The 25,403-nt window shown below is 42.8% G+C and overlaps 1 protein-coding gene across 6 annotated transcripts in view; it reads left to right on the forward strand.

Moving 5' to 3' along the window:
- The window catches only part of NFATC2 (nuclear factor of activated T cells 2), a 93,619-nt gene that overhangs the window by 59,533 nt on the left and 8,683 nt on the right, over positions 1–25,403 (forward strand). For 5 of the 6 annotated variants that reach the window (XM_065032519.1, XM_065032520.1, XM_065032516.1 and 2 more), the window contains exons 7-9: positions 498–553; positions 1,470–1,596; positions 3,213–3,908. In XM_065032519.1, coding sequence (XP_064888591.1) covers positions 498–553; positions 1,470–1,596; positions 3,213–3,908 — 879 coding nt within the window. Of the gene's footprint in view, positions 1–497; positions 554–1,469; positions 1,597–3,212; positions 3,909–25,085; positions 25,174–25,403 lie in introns of all 6 variants that reach the window. The other variant, XM_065032518.1, reaches the window with a different exon arrangement.

Below are 25,403 nucleotides of genomic sequence, written 5' to 3' on the forward strand. Positions count from 1 at the left end.
CACGTACCCCATGCAAGATATGGATCTTGCTGGTCCTTCCTCCAGCTCTTTGCCCATTCCACCATTTACAACACTAGTGGGGAGCCATGTGATCTTAGCTTAAAATAGCAGGAAGTTTGCTGAGCTGCTGATCAAATGTGACCATTAATGAGTTATCTGACCTTCTGGTGCCCTCCATCAGTCAAGCTGGCTGAAATCGAGTGTGCTAAAAAGCAGATGTTGTACCTGTGCTAAATATTTCATTCCTCAGTTTGGCTAATTTCTACAAAAACATTTCCTTTTAATATGTATGTAAGCTTTTTCCTGGCAAGAGAAGTGTTCAATGATATTTTTAAATTAAATGCTGTTGCTTTTGGTTAGGACTGTGAAGGTGAAATGAATTTAAGTCCATTTCGAGAACTTTGCTAACTCAATGCCCCTAATTTGTTTCCTTTTTTAAGTCAAGCTTTATGATAAAAAGAAAATACAGAGAGGTTAATATTGTGATATCATTCTAGATGGGCAGCAGATCTGGGAAATGGAGGCAACAGTGGACAAAGATAAGAGCCAGCCTGTAAGTATGCACAACATTGGATGTCCTTCCCCTTGAGCTTCTCAGACAGCTAGTTGTATTCAAGGGGTAGTTTTCAAAGAGCATCTCACAAGCAGAAAGAACAGCTGTCTTACTGCTGTGACGAACAAATGTCAAATGCTTCAGTAGCAAATGCATTGCAAAAAGAAACTATTCATTTAGCAGTAACCCACAGTAAATTGAATAACTGCTGGATTTTGTGCTCTTGCAGAAGACTCTATTGTATCAGCCCAGTCCTGTGCAGGATGCTGGCTGTCCTGGCTTCCTTTCTCCTGCATGGAAGTCTTGGGTACTTTGCAGGACAGGATTTGCACTACAGTATTTAAAATGAACATTGATCTTTCAAGGGAATGAGCCTCTTTGTTCGCTTTGCTTAATGGGACCACACTGTAGTTGTTCACTGCATTTAAGAGCGAGCACTTTACATTGCCATGGGCCATGCCTGCCCTTGCAGAAGAGAACGGGACACTCGCCCTTAATTTCAGTGGGAGCAAGATCTGGCTGTGTATGAGTAAAAAGCCTATAGAATAAGCGAGTTTATTCTAACAAAAAGAGGGAATTCTGCAGTACCTACTTGTTTATCAAGCACTATGTGATTAGCAGTGCTGCTGCATTTACCACCGTTCTGTGTGTTTTATTTGTAGCTCAGACTTCTCTTTCCAAGTTCAGGACAACATCAAGTATAAGAGAGGATATAGTACATAGAAACCAGCTTCCTAGTACCAAAAATCTTCTAGTATTTCCCCATCTGCCCTTCTTCTCCTCATACCCTTTTTTATAGGATGGCTAGGAAGATTTCTCTTCCTTTATGCCTGGATGCATCACAGAGGAGATGCACGGAAAAATCTCTGGTCAGCCTCACTTACTAATTCTATATTGTCACCTCTTGTTGTTTCAGAGCATGCTTTTTGTAGAAATACCAGAGTACCGTAACAAGCACATTCGCACAGCTGTGAAGGTGAATTTCTATGTCATCAATGGGAAAAGAAAAAGAAGCCAACCCCAGCATTTTACCTATCACCCAGGTAATTCTCAAGGACAGAGCAAGTCATTGCCTAGTTGTCATGAGCAAGATTTTGTTTTCTGCTCTGTTGTTTTCTTGCCATTATTTGAGGATTTAAGTTTTACTAATTTAATTCAGCCGAGTGCAGCTAAGCACTCAACAACTGTTTGTTTTAAAGGATGCGTGTGATTCATGATCAGGAATTTCCATGAATTTAAGGGGACAGTTATCTTGGCAATGGGCTGATGGTGGCCCTTTCACTTGATGGAAGTTTGCCAACAGCCTCAGTGGGACCAGACTCAGTCTGTGACATGGTGTGACCCTGTGAAAACCATGAGTGTTGCCTTCCCCAGCTGACGTGTATGACAATAAGATAACATCAGATCTGGGAAAGCAACAGGGGCTTGGTATGGAGGAAGACAAGCAATATATATTCTTCAGAATGAGGCTGGTTGAGAGAAAAATGAATGCTTTTCTGATGTTCTTCCTCTTGGGAACTGGTGAGCCATGTCACAATAAATGCAATAGGATTACTAATGAGATTCCCAGAATTTCTCAGCTTAGGCTGGGAGAAAAATATTGTGAGAAAGTCTGAGTATTGTGTTTGTGGAAACCAGAAAGCATAAAATAACTACCAGATTTTATGCAAGCTTCAAAATGATGTCTTAATTTGACTGGTTTCTAAGGACAGGCAAACATTCATTCTGATTCTTATTTTGGTCTCCTCCAGCCTAAAGATCTCTGGTCCTCTCCCTGAATTTATGAGCTGCATAGGGTATCACCAATGTGAAGTTTTTGTGTAGTTACTAAATTGTTCTGCCGTGGAATAGTATTGAGAAGTACTGTATTATCTCAATACAATACCTAAAATAGACCACTTCAGAGAAGGAATTCTTACACTGCCAAAAAATAGCCCTTTTACATGAACATTATATGGTTTCCATTGTATTCTATTTCTGCACTGAGTTTTGGGGAAGATTTGACCAAAAAAAAGCATTAGAAATGTGAAAATTTGTCTGTATAGAGGGCCATCATTTCTCCACACCAAGATTCACACAAGTCTTACTAAATCATGCTCTTTTAAATGGTGGTGTCGGAAGGATCTTCAGCTCTCAGTACTGAGGAAGTTACACACAGCAAATGGATTAAAAAGAAAACTCAAAAATAGTTCAGCTGTGTCTTTGGTCACTAGTTAAATGTTTGACAGAAAAATGAGGAGTTGTATATGTCACAGGTTTTCTATTTATTCAGTCTTCCTTTGAGATGGGAGTAATACATGAAACACCCATCTGTGGCTTCTTGTTTTCCTTATGTTCCAGAATGGCCCTTAAATGTATTAAAATAGGAACTAACTTAAATAAATTAAAATAGAAGCTAAAGTATTGAATAATTTGATTTTTAGAAATTTGTGGTTAGATAGATCATTAAAGATTTTCAAGAACCCCCTAGTACAGAGTGCTTTCAAGAGAGACTTGGCCGTGGTTGCATATACGTGATTTATTTAACTCAGTGCCTGTGAGATATGAGCTTGCACATGCCCGTCTTGTAAATGGCTTAAATCTCTTATTGCATCAAGGAAAACCTCTCTGTTTCTCATCGGCTTGTTGCGAATAATGTCCTTTGCATGCTTTATTCTAGTACCATCAATCAAAACAGAGCCCATTGATGACTATGATCCAGCCTTAATCTGCAATGCAGTACACAGTGGTCTGGGAACAGTAACACAGCCTTACTATTCACAGCACACAATGGTCACCGAATCCCCTTCCTGTCTCGTGGCCACTATGGCTCCTTGCCAGCAGTTGCGCTCAGGCCTTTCTTCTCCTGATTCTCGATACCATCAGCAGAATCCGGCTGCTGTAATATACCAAAGAAGCAAGAGCCTTAGCCCGAGCCAACTGGGCTACCAGCAATCCAATCTGATGGCTACACCAGTTGCTATTTCAGATGCCCATAGGTCAGTGCTGGTGCACACTGGTTCTCCAGGCCAAACTTCAGCAGTGCTCCACCATTCTCCAGGCAACCAGCAGTCTTCTCCAGTGATTCACTATTCTCCAACCAACCAGCAGCTGAGGTGTGGAAGCCACCAAGAATTTCAGCACATCATGTGCTGTGAAAATTTTACATCAAATGTTGCAAGATCCAGCCAGCCCCAGGTCAGTCAAGCACAAAGGTTAAGTCCGAGTTCATATCCTACCGTCATCCAGCAGCAGACAGCCTCAGGCCAGCGAGCAGCAAAAAATGGACCACCGGTTAGCGACCAGAAAGAAGTGTTACCAGCTGGAGTCACTATTAAACAGGAACAGAATCTGGACCAAGCGTATCTGGATGACGGTAAGCACCGCTCTTCTCTTCTATGGGTCAGTTTGTTGGAGGGGTGGAGGAGGTTTAGGACTTATAAATCCCACCTGTTCCTTGGCATAAAATCAACGTGGCCTCTGTTGTGTGGGTATTTGCTGTTTGCTTATGTTGCGTTTTGGTCTTTCATCAACTGCATTTTTGGTAGATGACAATGCACTTTGGCAACCGAACAAAAAAATACAGTGTTCTGTAGAAACCCTCTGTCTTGCTTGGTGCCATGGAGTGAGCTGTCAGGTTCTAAGCCGTTGCCATTTTGTTTCAATTTGCCAAAGGTTAGTTTGGAAAACGGAGAATCTGAAACAAAATGCACTTTTTTTTTTTTTTTAAATTATTCATATCAGGGCAACATCCACTTTGTAAAATGCTTTTGTACATTTTGTACCAAAAAAAAGCCCATTGAACAGTCTATCAAGGCCTGTAATGAATGGGGTAGCGCTGCTGGCAAAACTATTGCAGATGTTCTAGATGAACAGTAGGACATTGATAAGCAAGACAATGATGTTTCTTTGTTGTGAGCCCAACAGATTTAGCCTTTAGGAATGAAAGTAAGTTAGAGTTAAGCTTTCTTTGAACATATCCTGCTTATTGTTAGGTAGGCAGCTATTGGCAATCTGGTTGATTGGTTCTTTTATTGAAGTATGTTCCTTGCAAGAGGAAATCAATGCAAAGTCAATAGTGCAGCTGGACGCTGCAATCGTGAAGGCCAGTAGCTAAACCAACATTGATTTCGGGGGGAGCAGAGTGAGGTTGCTGGGTATATTACTGCAAATATAGAATGTTCTTGTGCATGAAGTACAGGCCTGATGTTCACATACATTCACTGCTGCTGTGGTCTCACTCTAGGCAATTGCATGCATGGTTTGATCCTGTGAATGTGCACTGTTACGTGCTTCATGAGCACCTGGTAGTTTGGGATGTGTCCTGCAGTTACTCACCTAGAATTGTGAAATAGTGCCTGTGAAAGTTTTATTTTCTTGGACTTAAGTACTGAGTGCTCTGTTGCTGTATCATATACCGTCTTCATTGCTGTGTTTGTGGGCGGAATTTGGATGGTTTTCTCCACTAGTCTGTGTTTGAAGTTTGGTTGATGTAGCATCGGTGCCATCACAGTAAACTCCGGGAAGTTTTTACTGGCCCTGCTGTCTCAAGAAGGATGTTGTATTGGATTTTGACAGTGAACTTGATTCAGGAGAGTTGCTGGACCTGCAAGAAAATGGCTAAGTAAAATTCAGGGAATGGGACATGATGACAAAGCAAGGTAATCTTTCTGATAGTAAAATCGAATGCTGTGGTGTAAGGTAGTTTTAATATGAGAAGCTGAGAGATTATTCCATGTTTCTAAAAATACTTGGTACAAACCTTGTAAAAATAATAAAAAAGAAAGAATATTGATGTTAAAGCTAGCAAACTTCAGAGTTGAGCCAAAGTCCATTTAAAAGGACTCCCCAAATGGACAACAAAATTAATTTCACTGGGTTTTGGATCAGGCCAGTAACATCTAACTATAGCATAGCTCACAAGAGATGTGCTAAGAGGAGCCATTAGGCAGAACAGCATCAAGTTAATACTGAAATTTCAGGGTTCTGCTTGGCTGACTGGATCATTCTGAATTGATTTCAACTAGAGATTAATTTATCAGTTACGCCACCCAAGTCAGGCCAGGCGAGATCGGTCACATGAAGTCTCTTTACTGACCTCAGTGAGTTTATATTAGTTAGAAGCATGACTTGGAGAATTGTGATTTACTTTAGGATTTTGCAAAACATTGCATTCTGAAATGTTCAGGACTTGAATTGAAAAGCCACTTTGTTTGCTGCTGGGGAAAAGTGACTCAGAACATAACAAAAGCCATGTTTTCCCTAACTAGAAAGTTTATTTTTGTGCTTTATAGTATTAAAAGAAAGCAAACCCAAAGGATTATAGAGGCTTTACCCTCAGATCCCTTTCATCCAGAAAGCTATTCCCAGATACAGTGAGCCATTAGGTCTTGCTGTGATTATTCATGGGTAGATGACGGTTCTCCAGCAGGGCTTGCCATGGGTGCCCAGCACTGCTGCTGATGCACAGGCTCTTAGGCAACCACTGTTTCAGTGTCTCTCACTTCCCTTCTGTCTTCTCCCCTTCCCCCATCTTCCTCCTCTCTCTTCTTTGTTCTTCTTTCTCCATATTTCTGCTGACAGTCCAGCTTTCATGCATTTCTGCAGTTGCGATCTCCTCTTGCCAACTCTTGCCCTCTGTCTTCATGGTTAATGCGCAGCCTTGGTTTTCTGGACTTTGCTTCTATTCTGAGCTTTGCCACGAACTTCTTGAGTGACCTGGGACAAGCCCCATTCTGTTGGTTCCTCATTCCTGAAGCTGTTGCCTCTCAGGGTGGGTATGATGTCCCAGCCTTTGAGCTGTCCTACAAGTGACCAGAGAGCATCTCCTAACTAACACAGTTGCAGTTTCACTTTGCCTCTTCCAGCTTCCTGCTGCCACTGCTGACAGGACCCGTCATTATTTTCTTATCTTCCTTGCTGTGCAAAAGAATTATTTGTCCTTCTTCTGGAGACCATGGTTTCTTCTTTGCTCAGAGCCTTCACAGCGCATAAAACTGGGGACCTGCCATGTCTTTTCTTGGAAGGAGACATTTGCCCCCATTCTTATCTTGACAGTGCTACCTCAGAGCAAGAGGTGCCCAACCCAACCGCTGCAGCCCCCTTACACCTTCCCAACTTTCCCCTCCCAGATAGAATAACAACACACATGGTTTCTGGAAGGAAAGCTCTAGCTATAAAGTCCTAGAGGTCGGATTTGGAAATTCAGCCATTAGGGAGGCTGATGAAGATCAGACATCACCACATGTATGTATACCTTCATATACATACTCCTCCATATTTCTCTGTAAAAATATATATATTTATCTGTAACTTTTTGGTATAAAATAGTGTAAAGATGAATCTCCAGAGGAAGGGACTGTTCATGAAAAATTGGCAGAGAAACCTTTGTTACACATGTCTACCTCAAAGAATTGGAAATACTTTGGGAGTGAAGATAAACTATGGTCAGGAGATCCTTCAGGATCTTCATTCAATAGCAAGAAAATCCAGCTCAAGTGAAATTCAAATCCCTTCTTTCTTCCATGTTCAGGAAGAATCTTCCTTTTGTGAGCAGCTTTTTCTCTTTAGGCCGGCAGCTGTTAAGCACAAGCCTGAACAGGGTTTATCTCCAGGAAACCCCGGGTCTCCTGGGGACCTGAGAAGCAGAACTGTTGTGTCAGCCCTGAGCAAGCGGCAGCCAGGGACTGAGCTCTTTCCTGCCGGCTTTGGTCTCTTGCTGCTGTCCCCACAGCGCGCATCCCGCTCTGCATCCGCGCCCGTCCTGCCTGGTCCTTGGGGAGCCCGATGGAAGGAGAGGGTCGCTGCAGCCAGGAGGGGACGCAGGACACAGGGACCCCCCCTCACAGCCGGCGTGGTCCTTAGGGCTTTGGCTCGGGTGCCAGCACATTGTGAGCATCCTGATCGCCCTCCCCAGCCCCTGCACGGCAGATGAGGAGAGGGTGGCACGAAGCCAGAGCTGTCAGCTTGCTGCCAGCTGGGGATTTCCCTGTGCCGGTGGAACCTCAGCGCATGGTGAAGCTGTTTTAAGCCCTTGGTCCATCAGAGCAGCAGAGCCATGCTAGCAGGGGTCCAGCTATCTCCCTGGCTGTAGAGAAGCTGCTTTTCTCTCTTAACACCGTATTGACTTCATCTGCAGAAGTCGCAGAGGATGGTAGCTTTAGGAGTAAGTTTTAGTTTGGTTTGTAGTTGTTTTCTTCATGTGTCCACACACGGAGTAAAATAGCAATACGGGACAGGAGGGGAAATGTTCCTGTTTCCTGGAATTTTAGATAGGAGTGAGTTTGAACATTGCAAATGGGCTGTGGTTCAGTTAGAGCAACAATTTGCATCAAAAAAAGCCACGTGCTGTTTTTAACTAGAACTCCTTTTCATGGAAGGTGTGGTCATTTTTGTTCAGGCAGAGTTTGACTAAGGGTGAAGCATGTACGTTCTCTAAAACATTTTGCTCAAACACTCTAGCAAATCTATGTATTCATCAGCCTCATTCTTGAAGCTCTGACTCACTATATTCCAGGTTTTTGGTTCTCTGTTGGGACCTTACAGCATTCTGTGGGTACACTACATGCTTTATTTTTGGATCACTGCTATTGTGGTTTTGTGTCACATTAGCATCTAAGTGCCCCCGTCAAATGCCAGAGTGTTGCTTTTCTAGAGGCAATACGAAAAGAGAACAAAAAGGTAGTTCTGCTCCCAAAAGTCTGTGTTCTGTTGGCAGGAAGGTCTTCTGGGTTGTCTGAGTTTGGCCTTTCAGCAAAGTATTTAACTTCCCTGTACCTCAGTTTACCATTATTAAAAAGAACAGTTAGGAATTTAAATCATTCATGTTACTAAAACTCACATGGATTCTCAGGAAAAAAAAGCTGCATACCCAAATAAGAACTGAGTATTGGTATTGTTATGGCAGGCTGGCATCTTGTGTTCTTCTTCACCTCTAGAAACAATTAGCTATTTGAAAACGGAGACAAATGCAGTCCCTTTTCAGGACAGCTCTTTCCCCAGCAGTCTGTCTCAGCAGCTGTCCTGCTGCCTAAAAATATGCAAAACAAAACAAAGTGAGAAAAAGAAAAACCCATACATCTAAAATCAGCAGCAGAGGAAGGAAGAAAATGAATCAAGTGATTAAAACCATAGTTCCACTGGCACCTCTTTGTTCTCCAGCTCAGGAATCTTTAATTGGTGCAGTAAGTGCCCACAGGCAAGTTGTGTTACAAAGCGTTTCCTGTTCAAAAGAACATGCAGAGTCCATTAGGAGACCACGGGCACGGCCGCCAAGAGCCGACACTGCAGGATGGGTATGTGGGCGCTCTCTCCGTGCCTCGGTGGGCAGGGTCCCGCCACCATCTGATGCACCAAGGCAATAAACCGCAATTCCAGCGATTTGCTGGTGGAAGGCATGCCACCGTTTGAAGGCTAGACTAGTGGACTGTTATCAGCAGAAAGCACTCAGTTTTTGGAAGGCATCAAGCGATTTTCAATTATAGTTTTGAAATACTGGCAAAGAGTTACTTGAAAAAAAGAACTTGTTCATGCAGTTGGGAATTGAAAGCTTCTAAACCACAATAAAGTCCTTTCCCAGACTTGCTGTCCATTTACTCCACGCTCATGGCATTCCTTAGACAGTCTGAATCACAGACAGCAGACAGCTCTTATAAAGAAGACCATAGACACCCATCTGTTGGAAGACATCTGCCAAAATAGACCATGCATTTACTTTTATTCCTTCAATCCACTTTCAGTTTAAAGGGATAACAAGAATAATATTTTTCAGTCCGGTGACACTATTCATCCAGTGCAGAGAAACGGTAATGAATGAGAGTAATTCCACTGCAGAAAGGAGACAAGCTTTTCTCCAGCTCTTACAGATGGGTGAAGTGGGACTCAGAGCTTTTAAGTGACTTGTCCCAGCTGATGCAAGAAGTCCCTGGTAAAGCTGTACTAGAGGGAGGAATTGGCAGAGCTACTGTCTCCTTTTTCTGTCTTTCCACCAGACTCATTCCTTTCACACTGTATATACGAAAGAATATTACCTGCTTTCTAGAAGTGAATGATTGATTGCTGGCAAGTAATACGCTCCCTGTCAGCAAGAACCGATGTGTCTATTAGAAACACCCTGGTTTCTTAGGGCAGAGTCTGGAGACAGAGCAAAACTGTCGTGTGAGCAAGAACAGGATGTAAGGAAAATGAATCAGCGGTCTTCCTGCCAGCCAGGGGTGACACCGGGTGTTTAACGCAGAAATTCTTTCAGTTCAGTCAAAATCATAACTGTTTTGACAACAGTTTTTAAAAATGGGGGATTTGGAGATGAGAAGCAAGAAATGTGTGGATAGGAAATGTCTTATAACAAAACTGTGCAAAGCCGGAAAGGGAGTTAACTCCTTCTAGAGCTAAATTCACCATTTTGCATTGAGCCAAAGAAGCACTCTCTGGGAAACCTTTAACAAGGCTTGCTTTACACTCAGGCAGCTCACCACGTAACTGTGCTGGTTAAGGTGGTTGGGGGTGTTTTTTTATTATTTCTTTTTTATTTTGCTAACACAGCTATTATGGTAAAAGGCCTCATATAGACAGAGCTTTGCTAGTGTAAAAACACTGGAATCAGCACATCTTATGCCAAGTCAGGGAACCACCACCAGCTGCTTCACTGAAAGGCTTTTGTACGGGGATGCCGATGTGTGCAGTGGAAGGAGGGTTTCCACCAGCAATGCCAGTGCTGTCGAGCTGGCTCAACTTGTAGAGGTAGCTACAGCCTATGCAATAGAAGAGGTTTTTACGTGGGCAATAATTGCATGAGCTCAGCCTGCTTGCTTTGTATGCTGACCACCTCAGAGTGAATCCTAGTGTTAATAACTTCCAGCAAAGATGATGCAATGCGCTGGATTCATTTATTAGATGCTTTACTGAGTGGAGTTGTACCCTCCCTTACGGCTATATAAGGAACCTGTAGCTAGGCATGTATTTGCTATCCTGTTATTTCATCTTTAAAATTAGCACAATGTAATTGAATAAGTATAACCAGTGAACTGGCTTACATCCACATGGAAGCTCGAAGCTCTGGCTAATTCTTTGCAATTTCATTTTGAGTCTTGGAATATTTATAGTGATTTAAAAGTCCCTGTGCAGGTGACTGCAGCAAAATACGAGTGGTGTTTTCTTCTTGGTGATCTTTTCAAGTCCAATCCAAGAAAAACCAAAACATTAAAGATACGATCCTCAGTGTTTTGGTCTTTCAAAATCCAGGCAGACAAAAAAATGACAGAACTTTAGGGGCAGGGGTTTGATTCCATGATGTTAAAACAAATCTCATGATTATTACAGGTCTGACTCATGAACCCTGAATGCCTGGGTTTGGCATTGCTGCTCTTCACAGTTTTGCTTGTTACGAATTGTATTAATGTTAAGAATGTGCAAAGGTGGGAGAAGGGTAGGGATCTTTTCTCCCCTTAAAGTGCAATATAACACGGGGACAGATTCAGCTCCTCCCAAAAAGGCAGCGTGAGCCGTTTTTGAACTGCACTTCTGAAGGCTTGCAAGCAGCTGCAAGAGCCCTGCTGCTTTGAAAAGTTTGGACAACATCTGCACATTTCTATTGTGAAATAAAATGCCTGGCAAGAATAACCATCTTAAAGATATACAGTCTGTTTACGGTGCAAACTGAAAGCCAGTTATAAAGTCTTCTACTGTAGGAAAATGTCTAAATTCTTATCATAATTCACACAAGAACTTTTTCAGTTCAGGTCACATCCTGCCAGGCAGCATGGATCGTTGATGGGGGGACTTTTTGTCTATATGTCTTTTCTCTTTCAAGAATGAAGACATATAGGTGATTAATTTGAAACCCATTTTTCTTCCACCTGCTTTTCATACTTTGTTTCTTATGAAAAGATAGGTATTGTTATTCATAAATCCCTAGCCATTTTTAGGTAAAAATTTGAGGATGAATCATCTGCATTTCCCATCAAAGTTAGTTTTTTTATGAGAGCTGTAAGCAGTGAGAGCTAATTATCTGCTCAGCAGAAGCTGGTATGGCATACACTCCCTGGTCATTTCTAGTGCTGCTTACTCACCAGTTCCAAGAGACTTCTGTGCTCTAATTTGGATGCAGTGTGTTTTTGGAGGAATTTTAAAAGCAGACTGGACAAATGTACAAGAAGACAATCATGCATTGGCTATGAGAGGTACTATATGACCTAATAGGTCAGTCCTGCTTCTCTGATTTGAAAAACAAGCAGCACATCTGCAGTCGTGCCAGCAGGAAAAGTCAGAGATAGGGGAAAAAGAGCAAATACTTGAAGACCACGAAAACCCCCCAGCATATTAGCTCCTAATTTGAATTTTCAACCAGCTGCTGGCTTTCACACTCTTTCTCATTTTGTAACATAACTTTCTCTAAATTTACCAAGAAAAAAAACAGAGGAAGGTAAAAGCCAACTAAAATGCAAACAATGTGGTTGCGTCTGAATCATCACTCCAAGTCTCCATGCTTCAATTTTGCAAGCACAAAAATCTGGGCATATATCCAGCTGTGAATTTCACAGATGGATCCTTTCTCTAAAAGGGGTCTGCACAAAAACCCTAAACCCAAGTACTCCCAACTTTGCAGACATTCATATTCTCCAGTTTAGATGTGTGTCTATAAGAAATACTGCACTGTGCTTGGCAATTAAAACTCTGATCTCCATATTCACGTGACTAATGGTCTGATAACAATGACTTAGTCTTGAGTTGGATTTAAGCAGTGTTAGCTATAAAAGAGTTAAATCTTCAGCTACTGTTAACTAGAGTAAACCCAGGGAGGATCAAAGGGCTTCAACAGTGATGCCCAGGTGACTCAGCAGAGCAACACTCATTGACTCGCTGAGAAACTGGTCTGATATTCTCCATCTTCCCACAGGTTCTCCTACCTATGCCACACAGTTCCCGTTTTAATCAAGCCATGTCCTTTTGTGGGTTTTTAATTTGGAAACTTTGCACTCCAAAACATAGGCTACTCACTGCCCTCTGCTGAACAAACACGCTTTCTTGGGAGTGAAATGGTAGTTGAACTGGATTTAGTGAGAAAAGCCTTAGTGACTTCTGCCTGTGGGCACTGAAGTGAGCAGTAGGTTTGCATCTGAGGGAGAGTTTTTGCACGTGGATAATTGTCAGGTGTGGAAGTAAAGGTTGAAGCAGACTGTCCCAGCTGTGTGTGTTTGGGCACGCTTGGACCGGCAGTGCCATGGTCGTGTGCCAGACCTGTTTGTGCACCAGAGCAGCGTGCACTGTATGGCCAAAAAACCTTGAGGTTCTGCAGAAATAGCCAGATGGCACCACAGCAGTGATAGCGCAGTTTAGTCCTTTCTCGGTGCTTATGTCTTGGCTGGTTCTACCTTTGTGCAAGGGCTCTGAATCTCTGATTTTAATGTACAAAGAAGAATCTGGGCCAGGGTGACAGCAGCAGTAAATTAGAGGAGTGTGAGTTTTGTAATCATTGCCTCTGATCATCTCTGCCAGGGGAGTCTAGTCAAAGATTCCCAACTTGTGGTGTGGTTTGGTTTGGTTTCTTAATGAAGAATGACTTCATCATCCGTGAATGAATCGAGTCAAATGTAGGACAAATAGTGAGACACATGAATGACTCTTATGACATTTGCAATGTCTCAATCGGTGCTGGTTTATTTAGGTGGTTTCTAAGTTCTTTGGAAAGTGTGAGAATGACTAAATGAAGGGGGAGCCACTTCAGAAGTATGGGAGTCAATGGTGAAAGTATTGTGACAGTTAAATCTCCCTGGGTTAAAGAACTGTCATTATGAGCAACACAGCGTTGGTTATTTTGTAAGAGCTCAGTTCCAGGAGACTCCACACCACAAGGCCAGAGGCAGCTGGGTGATGTAGCAGACATCGCATTCGCTTTATGGGCAAATACCTCCCAGTGCTCATGCTGGGTCTTCAGCAGCCACTTTGGGGTTTTTGATTCTCAGCAGGAGGCAGCAGGACTGTTCTCTGAAAGCGTCCTGTGAAGGTGCGGGCTTTGAAAGGCACATACCCTCCGATCTCACCCACGGGCAGTGCCAGGGGACGCCTGGGGCACTGCCGTTCCTGTGCTTCCATTACCTTTCACGGGGCTGACAAAACCACTTAAAAATGAGGCCCAGCATTTCCATAGGTAAATTGTCACCACCTAGGAAGCTGTCCGTAGGACTTGGGGAAGTAATTGGATGTGGATTAACTATAATTTTGTACAAATTGATGTTTGCAAAGGCTGGAAATAGTCTTCAAACACTGGCCATTCTAGGCATCGGGCAGGTCCAGTGACCAAACTGTCTTGGTTTAAACCAGAAATGAGGCAAATCAGGGGAGGACTTTTAGCAGCTGTATTTTTTAATTACTTTGTGTTTTGTGAGTCTTTTTTCCTTAAAATTACATTTAATTTTTTCTTATCTGGTTTCTTCTTCACACCTCTTAATTTGCTTTGAGTGAGGTGCTGTTTTCTTCCTTGGAAAGCATCCCGAACTACTGATTGCCAGCAGGCAAACCCTAGGGTGGGATTTTCAGCTAGGTAGGCTGGCTTACATGAGTGCTCTTCTCCTGACGTCATTCTGCAGCTTCTTGTCTTCAAATAACTTCTACTATGTTTTCAGATCTTTTTACTTTTTAAAAAATGCCGTTGATTTTAATACAATTTTTTCTTCAGTATAAATTTCACAGGCTATCACTAAAATAAAAAGCACACAAAACTATTATTATGTCTGCTTTAGAAATTAATATCTGTGGACCTTTGTTTTATACTTGATCGCATTTTATAGCTCTTCCCATCTTTAAAACTAGTGCGCGTTTTAGATCGAGATTAAGACTTTCCAAAAATTCAGGCTGTTCTGATACCAGTCTTGGTTTAGATGTAGCATTAAATGCTCCTCCAAATTTTTCTGTCATGCAGAAAAACATCTCTGCTTTTCAAAAACTGCTGCTGAGTGCAAGAGTCTCTGCAGAAAGGCTGTAAGAAACCTCTCCCGTGTGTGACATTCCAGTGCAGCTTTTGCCCTCGGGGAGCATGTCCCAGCCATGCAAATCTAGCCCTTAATTACAGTTAGACTGTAATATTTACTAGCATCTCAGCAGATTGTGGTCAATATAACAAGACATTCATTTCCTCCCGTGTACGCAGCGAGAGATGCACACGGTTGATGGCTGGTTTATTACAGGAAGCCGGTGCTGCTGCACACAGACACACTGAGCTGAGCCGAGCTCAGCTGAGCAGGATCAGAGCCTGAGGAACGAGAGGGATTAGCCAAGGGCAGCCTCTCTCCAGCCTCTGCAGCAAAGGTAACTTGCATCGTGCCACACGGACCAAAACTTCTTGAGGATTTTTCAGTTCAACATGTACGCAGCATTCAGCCGACAGATGCACTAGTTATCTGGGGAGTCCCTGTCTGTGGCACCTGGACAAAAATGCTTTGGCAGACAAATAAGCGAGGAAATTAATTTTCTTGTCTTTAGAAAACAGTGCGCGCCATCACGCCTGGATAGATCGAATTTGTTATGATAGCAAAACAAGTTCTATGGAAACCATTGTGAACCCTGGAGTGAGGCTGCCCAGGAGAGTTGGGGAAAGCCGCTTTTGTTTGTTGTGCTTGGCATCGTTTTGCTCTGGATGAAGATGCTTTAATTTTGTGGGGAGACCCAAGAGAGCATTCCTCCTTTTCCATACCAGAAAGCCTTCCAAGCTGGCATAAAAGTCCCCTCTTTCCAGCTGCTCCTTTCCAAACACACTGGGCCTCCTAAAGATAGTCTTTACAGTGGCTGGGGCTGGTGGAAAACATGAAGCCTGCATGGATTAGCACAGGAATTCATTTGGGCTGACGAATTGGGTTTCCCTCTATAAACAGCACTAGTGTTTTCATCTTCTGGACAGCACAGCAAACTTCACGTCCTCTTGCTCCTCGCCCCTCCTCTCCCGCGCTGTGAAACGCCTCCGTCCAGGCCAAGCCACGGCAAAAGACACACTGAGGTTTGCTGGTGGGGGATGGAAAACAGCACATGTTCGGAGAGGTGTTTTCAACTATCTCCCTTCTCACACAGTTTTTTCCTAACCCTTTAAAGAGGTGGTGGAGTTATTTTGTGTTTTTCAGTTTATTTTTCTTTCCAGGTAAAAGGGAAATTAAAGTTATCCACTGGCTTAGTGACCTTACAAGCAGCCCACACTATGTATTTTCTTCTCTTCTTTGTTTGACTTTGGCTAAAATGTGCTCATCATTTGCAGAAGTTAGGGATTCTCTAGGGAGGATTTTGTCTACCCTTTTCCACCCAGAGCTTTAGGCACGCACAGACTGGGTCACAGGAGCACAGCCCTTCACTGCATCACTGCACCGCTGCATCACTGCCTCTGGGAACTGTCCTACCCCTGCCAGGAAAGCACTGAATGCCTCTGCTGCAGCAAATATACCTTTGCATTGCTTATGCTTTCTTTTATAGCTTACTTGGTAAATAGAGTAATCACCCAGCATTGCTTCCATCATTGCTCGGGAGGAGAGAGATATGTAAAGACCAAATACGTGATCAGGCTACATTTAGTGGTGGTTTGCATCTACCTGACTATTTAGTAATGGATTATCTTGTCTGTGTCACTGAGTAACTGAGCATGGCATAAGAGTTGTGTGGATAAAAACTGGGGACTTGGGATTCGGCTGTCAAATGGAAGAAGTATGTATAACCTGCCCTGTTGCTGAATTGTAGTATCTTTATAGATAACAGATCATACTCATGACAATATGGGATTTAAAAAAACCAAACTCTACAAAAAATCAGAAAACATGAAAGTGGATATCAATGCCATAGTGTTTTGGAAGTTTATAGTGTATCTATTATGCTGCAGTTCACCTTGTAAGCATTGCCATGTATTCAGAAGTCAGGGTCAGGATGCTGTTTGCTGCAACTGAAGTATTTTCTGTGCCACATCATTTGATGTAGACACCTATTTGTGCATTTTCTGACCACCACACTCTCATCTGGTGTGGTCGTGATGGAGTTAAGCATCGTTCCCCTTGGGATGATGCAGAGGCTGCCCAAGGGGACCCCCAGGGTGCTCCCAGGAGCGGAGGTGCAGGCCAGGACACCGGCTTTCATGTGTAGTTGCTTTGAGCAGCCTCGCTGGCTGCCAAGGGGTGTGCAGCTGGAGCATCAGCTGCATTGAACCACATGAGGAAAACAAAACCCAGCAGAATTCCAAAATACTTAACAGCTGGATGCAGATGATGTTTCTGAATCAAGAAAAAAAAAAAACGCCCAAACCAGGCCAGCCACTCTTGTGTTGCTCTCTGGCCCCCTCCAATGGTGCCCCACCAGCGGCAGGGCCACGCTGAGTACCTCGCATAAACAGGTGAAGAAGAAATGCAGCTGGGGGACGTTTCTGGGGGACCTAACATGGGTGATGAGAAGGGGCAGGGTGCCCGCTGGAGTTGGTCACCTCCTTGAACCATAGAACTTGCCTCTCTTCGCAGCCAAAAGGCTGCAGCCCTCTCTATCCTGATCATCCTTTGTCCCTCAGACGGAGTCAGCAGCGACCAAACCCTCTCTGGAGACTCTGCTGGCTGTCACTGTTAACTGTGGTCATTCCCAGCCCAGATATAAACTGCACTATTGTTCTTAGTGTTGATTACAGTCATGTCAAGGAGGTTCCCAGGAAGGAAAGCCCCATTGTGTGACGCGTGCCACAGCTGGGGTAGAGCGCTCCCACCATGCCAGCTGCTGCAGGGACATTGGCTGAGAGCTTAGCCATGATGTGTAACTGATCTTTGCTTGACAGGCTTCTCCAAAGGCTGCTGGTCACTGTCAGCACAAAATGGGAGAGTTTTCAGTTCTGTGATGTTCCTTCTGCCCTCTTCCAGCACCCACTGTAGCATGAGACTGCTCTGAAGTCACCCACGGCTTAACCACTCACTTAAACTTGACTGCATTTTAGCTCCTTGGTTGAAAAGGGTGAAAACCCACCTTCTTAGATAGTTTAACTTTTCCCGCCAGTTTCTGTTGTAGGACATCCTCTCTTGGTGTTCCCCAACACTTATCCCATCTTGTCTGTCAGGGAAACATTGGGTACAGGTTAAGCCAGATTCTGAGAGGTGCTAGAGTGGCTAGATGTCTAATCCATAGTGATTTAGCTGAGAGTTAGCTACTGAAATACCTTTAAAAATCTGGCCTTGCAGAAGATATCTGGTGGTTTCATATGGATTAATTACGCTGTGGGTGTTAGCTGAGGCGTTTTGTTCGTGTTGGCAGTCGCTCTCCTTCCAAGACTGCTCAGAAGGGGCTGTGGTGATCTTTGCCTTCAACTTTGCTACTTCTATGTCTTCCAGCTGTCCGTGGCTGGTTCCCCAACAGCAGGACAAACAGTATTCCTGTTCAGTCCACGTTCCTAGCCGAGGGGACAGCCTGCCAATTGCTTCTGAATGTGTTCTGTAGTCAGATGAGATAATATCAAACGTAAGCAAGTTTTATCTTTATTTTAGGCAAGAGGGTGTTTTATCATGATGTGGTTCCAAAGCCTTCGTTGTTTGATTGGAATTCACCCAGGAAGTGTAGCAATGGATGGTTAAATGCAAACTAATAAGTTCAATATGAGTTACAAACGTGGAGCTCATGAGCTGGCTGTGCAAACTCGCGTATGAAGGAGAATGTTGTCGTACAGCTGATGAGAACTTGGGAGTGATGAGGATGGTCTTGCTAGGTACTTGCAGGATCTTGTAGCATGCCTGGAGATGCTGCAATGAGCTTGGTGTTTTGCATCCTGCCCGGGTTGCATGGGGATACACGCAGCGCTCAGACCTCACAGCTGGAAAATTCGGGATGGCTCATCCTTCAGTCCTGGGAAGGTTTCCCTGGGGCAGTCTCTTTGGGTGGTTGTTCCTGTGTCTTGATCTGGAATTGGGATGGGAGGTCTGCAAATAATTGAGGGCTAATTTCTGAACAAATGTAGGTTATTGCTATTGTGGTGAGGTTGGGAATTGCCCAACCTCAATAGCACTGGCTGAACTTCAGCTAAAATAGTCACCTCAACAGCTATTGAACATTGAGGAGCTCAGTTCTATTTCTGGTAATTTCTACCTCCTCTCCTCTGCTCCTCTCCTTCTTTTATTATTTTTTTTTTCTTGAGCAAAAGTTTTCTTGTTGGTGCCATTGACTCAAATTGAAAGTTTGAAGTCTTTGGATGATGCATACACCTTTTTCTTATTCTCTCAAATGATTTACTGTCAGACATTCTGGTCTTCTTGAGGTGAAATGCAAAGACAATTACATCTGCATCCCCCAGTCTTTTGCACTCCTTTTTTCTAGTTACAGGTGTCTCTTATAATTAGCTCTCTCTTTTGGTTCATAATGATCTCTGATTCATACATGTACTCCATAGAATTATGTAGTATTTTTATTATTACATTATCTTATGTTAGAAACCCATGTGCAGATGAGAACTTCATTGTGGCAGATGCTGTGTTGACTCCAAAGGAAAAACAAAAGCAGTTCCTGCCTCAAAGAACTTACAGTCAAAGTGCAAAATAAAAGCAAACAGATGGATGTGGGCAGACGCGCAGTATCTTGTATGTGGCACCTCCTCGACATTGTTATATGTGAATTATAACACTCTGTCAATAACTACTCAAATATTTAATGGTCTGGATTCTTTCCAGCTAACTTGGGACTCGTAGCTTAGGTTCAGTGCTCAGCTGTCCTGGACTCCCATTGCCGAGAGCCGCCGACCCCTCTAGGGTGCCGGTCCCTTTCTGTCGCCTGCAGAGGCAGGTCCTGATAGCAGGGCTCCTAAAACAGCTCCAAAAACAGCGCTCGCCATTCAGTGCCATTCAGACCAGGGAAGAATCTGGCCCAAATATTCGTTTGCTGAGGGATGTGGAGTCATGATAGAAAAATAATCTGTGCGCAAAAGTGATTTCATGTGTTCCCATGCTCAGTGTTTTTCATTACGAACAGTGTGCCTACTGCCCATAATCCTCTTTAAAATAAGGCACATAAGAAACATATGCCTTCTTTGCGCTGGCTGTTCCGAAGTTGTTTGTGAAAGCAGAGTAATTGCAAGCAGAAGGTTATTTGCATGCCTGTTCTGGAGGAGAGCTTGGTTTGTCTGGCAAGATTGTTCCTAGGCCACTTGTGCATCTTCCCTGTTACCTTGGGACAGTGATTTTCTGCTGGCTGTTTTCCCCTGAGAACCGGGCTCGAAATGCAGTTCAGACATGTTGGGAGGGAAACCTGGTTTGCTGGAGAGGCCCAGGTTCTGCAAGAATCCACAAGCCCTTCAGCAGGGCCGCTCACAAAGTCGAGACACAGCAGCAGATAAGATGCCAGAGAATTAGAGCTAGTAAAGAGTTTTGTGGATTAACAGACATAAGCGCTCATGCTCAAGGGAAGAAAATAGATTACGTTATTGACTGTTCATCCTCTGCAAAGCTGCCTAAAGGGAAGGGTAATATGGTTTGTTTCCCTTCATTAAATATTTGTTAAATGGTTTGTTTCCCCTGAATTAAATATTTGTTCTTGTAGTTCCTTTGTGACAGAAATAAAAAAGCAGCAGCATCGCCTATTCTTGTTACTTTCAGCTAATCCTGAACATGCTGTAACTGTTCTTCGGTTCCTACCCCCCCAATTATTTCCTGTAAAAAATTACTTTCTCCTATCCATTCTCTTTGCTCTCTTTGTTTTTGAAGCACTTCGCTCAATGACTCATATCGCCTCTTAGTAAATAGGTTAAGTCTCGGAGAGTGATGAAACTGCAAACTGACCTGTGAATAAATAGTGCTATTGTTTGTGTGCTTTTCCTGCCAGCAGTTACTATTTTAGAGGTATTGTGGTATTTATTACCAATTTCATTAGCTTATAAACCGTGAGGTACAAGCTACCGTAGGAAAAAATCATCACCAACCTCCTTTGATTTGGCTGGTTTTGATCTAAAAGAAATGGCACTGCTTATCTCAGCAGTGATGTAGCAAATTCATAAGGTTGAAACCACATACACAAAAATAGATCTGAGCACAGTTCACCCTTTTGCTTTGCAGCAGTAGCTGCTGCAGAGTTAGATCAAGAGCTAGGAGGGACAAAATGAAGATTCTTGCCTTGTGTTTCTTAAGCTTCGATCCATCAGCCTAATGCTTCTGTACTGGTTTAGCCAACTAATGTGGTGTAAGAAAATGAACTCCATCCGTTGCTGGTACAAGTTTTTGTATATTTATTTATTATGTGTGTATTCTACTTGGAATATTCTGTTTGGTCTCATTGCATGTTAACTAAAACTAAATACAAACTTCGTCTTTTCTCAGTAACTCGGTAACTATCAACTCGAGAGAGCCAACTGCATGACTCAAACACGTGTCCCTTCCCTCACAGTTTCAGCCAAAATTATCTGGCATCAGAGTACTGCAGAATGAAAGTCATATCTAAATATATGTGAGCAGAAAGAAAGTCAGTTAAAAAAAGACTTTGTTATGGAAAGCTACTACAAACCAAATCCACAGTGGCCTGGAGTTCCTCATCACACCCAGGCTGATCTAGTTTTCCACTTTCAAGGTACGCTTCCCAAAGTGCCTGCTGGCACTCGTGGAACTGCACAGAGCTGTCACATCTTGTTGCCGTCCCTTTGTGCCTTACGTTTAGTGACTAAACAGACTTACAGCGTTTATGTAGTAAATAAATAGGATACTTATCGTCCTCTTAGTAAATTTAATAATACGCCCCCGTTTGATGGGGTGCCTCTTCCCATTTTACTAATGAAGTGAATAAGATGCAATTCCTCTAAATTAAGGTTGTTTTACACCGAGCGGACTGACCCTGCAGATGAGCCCCAAGGGCTGAGGTCTAAACATGGTTAAGAATATCTTTAAATACAGTCCCTCTGTCTGCTTTCTGGTCACTTATTAATAGACAGCTCACAGCACTAAAAGACTGGGGGGAGACTTAGAGCATGCTGGAGCCCAGGAGGGACAGGGCACAACACTGTGCCTGAAGGGGCAATTTCCAGGTTGGCAGCTGATGCAGATCCTTCCTCCAGTCACCGTGTAGGCAGGGTTTGCACCTATCTTAGAATTTGCCAATAAAAATTGATGACTAAATATTGAAATCCATCCAGCAAACGGGAAATCACACTCTGTAGCAAAAATTGCTCTTTGTCTTGCTGTTCCAGTCAACAAGCAGGGATGAAAAAGCTCGTGCATGTGTGTCCCACAAATATCACATAATCCCACTTTCCTGGTTCATGGAAAAGGTACCTAGAAAACACATTGATTTTGAATAGATTCAAATGGAACCTGCTTGGCTTAGAATTCCTACATTCATCTCACTTTAGGGTGACATTTGGCACCTGTTTCTCAAGGAGGATGTGTCGTTTGTAAGCAACATAATTCTCCCATATATTGTGTGCATTTCAGGTTTCAGTCCTCTTGCTACGGGGTCTCAGTAAACTGGTCTTCCAGGGAATTAAACAACCAGTTAACACCCAGCTCTTTTCTTAACTGATTAACTGTGTGAAAGTCCTCTGGCCATGGAAGTGTAATGATTTTTTACTAATCACTTACAGTTTCAGGTGCAACTTATTACTGATTTACAAGATTGTAACCATTCGTGTAACAAGCTGAAGTGAAGCATGGCAAAATAGGACAGGCATCCAACAGCTCCATTCATGGCAGGTGGCACAGGGAGAGCAGCACAGGTTTCACATCATCTCTTCTGCTGCAAATGCTGTTTTCTTGCCTTTGTAACTGGTCGTTTTGCTTTGCATCACTGCGGAGAACTTGGCTGGAAGGAACTGCAGATTACCAACCTCTGTCTGAGGATAATGCGTGAATAAACAAGAGCAAAGGGTTGCTAGCCTCAAAGAAATGATTCCGGCTACCAGCTGTCTGGGGATGCCAGTCCCAGATTTGCTGCACGGTCAGTGAGGAGAACATCTGTGCAGCTTCTCCCAAGTGGTGCCCCCATGTCTCCCAAACAGGGCATCCCCAGGGCTGAGGGATGCTCCTCAGTCTCCTGGCTTTAGATGCTATACAGCAAAGTCACTGTCTTGGAAGAATTTTCCTGTGTCGGCTCGGTTTCCTAGTAGAAACACTTAGGACCTCATTTTAAAGGTATTGACCACTCCAACGTTGACTGACATTGATAGGTTCAAAGGTTTTAGGTTGGTAACGGAAGTTGTTGCCTATTAGGATTTTTAGAGTGTCTAAGAGCGCTCAGCGCCTCGTGGCTTTGGTAGTTTGCGATCTAAACTGCCTAAGGACTCGAAAAGATCCCTGAAGGGCGGGGGTGTCAAACTCATTTTCACTGGGGGCCACATCAGCCTTGCGGTTGCCTTCAAAGGGCTGAATGTAATTTTAGCACTGTATAAATGTAGGAGTAGTTAGATTGACAGGGACTTTTGAAAACGATTGCTCTCTGCTACATATTCACACTTGGTATAGGCTCATTCTGTGCAGGTCATCATCGTCTCAGGCTTTTTTCTGTTAGGTAGGAATGCATTATTTAAGTTCCTGGAGTGTGACCTTCACAGTCTTTCTGCGTTTTTCAGACCAAAGCAAACCTGTAGGAAATCTGGTCCTTCAGGGATACTTTGGACTTGGCCAGGGCCGTATGGCAAGATGGCGATATAGCAGAGCTCCAGTCTCTGGAGTCCCATTGTCCAGTCTTCTGCTTCAACCACTAAATCACTCTTTTCCTTGAGTTTTAATGCGGTTGTTTTGTGGTGACGGGCTGTTGGTCTTTTCTGGAACCCTACTGACAATAACAAAATACTTGGAAAATCCTTAGAGTTTCTGCAGCAGCGTCACAGACAGATTTGTATTTTGAGTATTTCCTTCTTAATAGTTTTGATGTATAGTGCATTTAGGACACCGAATTTGTCTTTTAGCAGAAATGCTCTATTTTCTGCTCTTTTCTAACAGGCACACCCAGCTTCCTGTTAAAGATTTTGGGTAGGATAGTGTCATAAATACTGATTGTTTCATTTTTGCACCTCACTCTGGAACTATATTGAAATATAAGGGAAGGATATTTAAATGACGTGAGTGAAATTCAGATCCTCTGAATCACGAGGAGTCTAGATACTGATTTGAGTTGGGAGCGGCTCTAGCCAAAAATATGCATTTTATTTAGATTCTGTTTTCCATCAGATATCTATATTATGATGTTAAATTCATGGAAAGATGCCGATGGGGTTTGAGTCTATTGAAACTATTACAGCAAAACTGCATCATGGGACTTGAGTTGCCACTTAATTTGAGATCAGTAACTTCTTCCAAGAGTTTGCTTGTTTAATGGAGATGACCCGATTGCTGTTGGTCTGGATGGCTTTGAAGCGGTTTATAATTTACACAGACTACATAGATTACAAACAGGACATGGAAGAAAAGTTGCAGGGTGCATCTATTGGCATTATTTCAACAAGGAGTAAAACTTTTTTTGACTTGTAATTAAAGCTTTACAGCCAAGAAACCCTTAGTAGTTCTATGTCCCCATTTAAATAAAAAAAAAGGTGCCTTTCATTGCTGTTGATTTATAAACCTTCCCCCTCGCCCCCGGTATTTTTCCCCAACACATTTCGTTGGGTTTGGGCTCCTTGTGCCTGATACACCTAAGTTTGTATTTACCAGTCAATTAATTGCTCTGCTTGTGTGTGCAAAAGCTGATTTTCCAGGATGCAGAATATAAAATAGGCTGTGTACTGCGTGGTAGGTTCCAGTGTATGATACGTGGCTGCACAATCTTAGGGAGCCAAGTAAAATATTTCTTTTCTATATATAGTCACCCGAAATCCAGCAGCAAAGACACTCCTGAATCTTGCGCTCAAAACTGACTTAGTTTTTAAGAAACACTTTTTCCTCCTTAATATTGTAATTTGAAAAAAATATTTCCATGCTTTTGCACAAGTGCCAAATGCTTTCTTGATGAATTCAAAAGAAATCTGAAAAGACAAAAAAAGGAAACCATTTAAAGTATTGCCATTTTATAAGAAAACAAAAATCACCTTATTTGTGTTTGAAGCAAAGACTGTAACTTTCATAATTTCTTTGCGCATATCTTTCCTGTTCTTTACTATTAAGGCCAAGCCTAATTTACACGGCCACCGTGGTTAGATCTCTTATTTTAAAGGGACTGACTTTTGATCTGGCATAAATGTGTCATGTTTTATTTGGGCCACTAAGATGATAATATAACTGAATTTTGCAAAAGGCAGCGACTAGTCCTTGACCTGACTTACAAGACGCAGGGACCTCCTGTGCCTCTAAAGTCTCAGATCAAATTATCAGCATTTTGCATATGTTTTGTGATCAATTTAGGAGTGTAATTTTTTGCGTATTATTTTTAGATAAAATGAGTTGAGAAAAGTGGAAAAAAAATAAAATATAGTGCTGGATCTGAGCAAAGAGAAAGGTCAGTGGTTAAGTTCTGCCTTATGTATTGTATCTGCTGAAATGTTCTTTTAATAAATTAAACCACAAAATGAAAGAGTAGCTGAAAACTGTAACATTTGGCCTTGCAACATAGGTCAAAGGTTCCCTTTTTTCTCAAAAATGGTTTTGCAAATCTTTTTCAGAGCTGATAGATACACACCTTAGCTGGATACAAAACATTATATGAAAAAGAATGACTGTGATCTTTGATCCAAGCAATCAAAAATAAAGGTAATTGGTATTTTTCTGCCTTTTCTCCAGCTGTGTGTTTCTCTTAACCTTTATTTACTTATTTTTTCAATGAAAAAGTCATGCCCCTTTTTACTTGGCTTAGAGGGTCTAAAAGCTTATTTAATTTATTATTATTTTTTGTTTCCCATTCCTTTTCTTCCCCACTTGTGTACCACAAAGCTGTCCTGCAGGAGCTGGGCCCCGGTGGGCAGGGAAGGAGCGATGGGGCT

This window comes from Columba livia, chromosome 16, assembly GCF_036013475.1.
Source record: "Columba livia isolate bColLiv1 breed racing homer chromosome 16, bColLiv1.pat.W.v2, whole genome shotgun sequence".
Taxonomy (NCBI): domain Eukaryota; kingdom Metazoa; phylum Chordata; class Aves; order Columbiformes; family Columbidae; genus Columba; species Columba livia.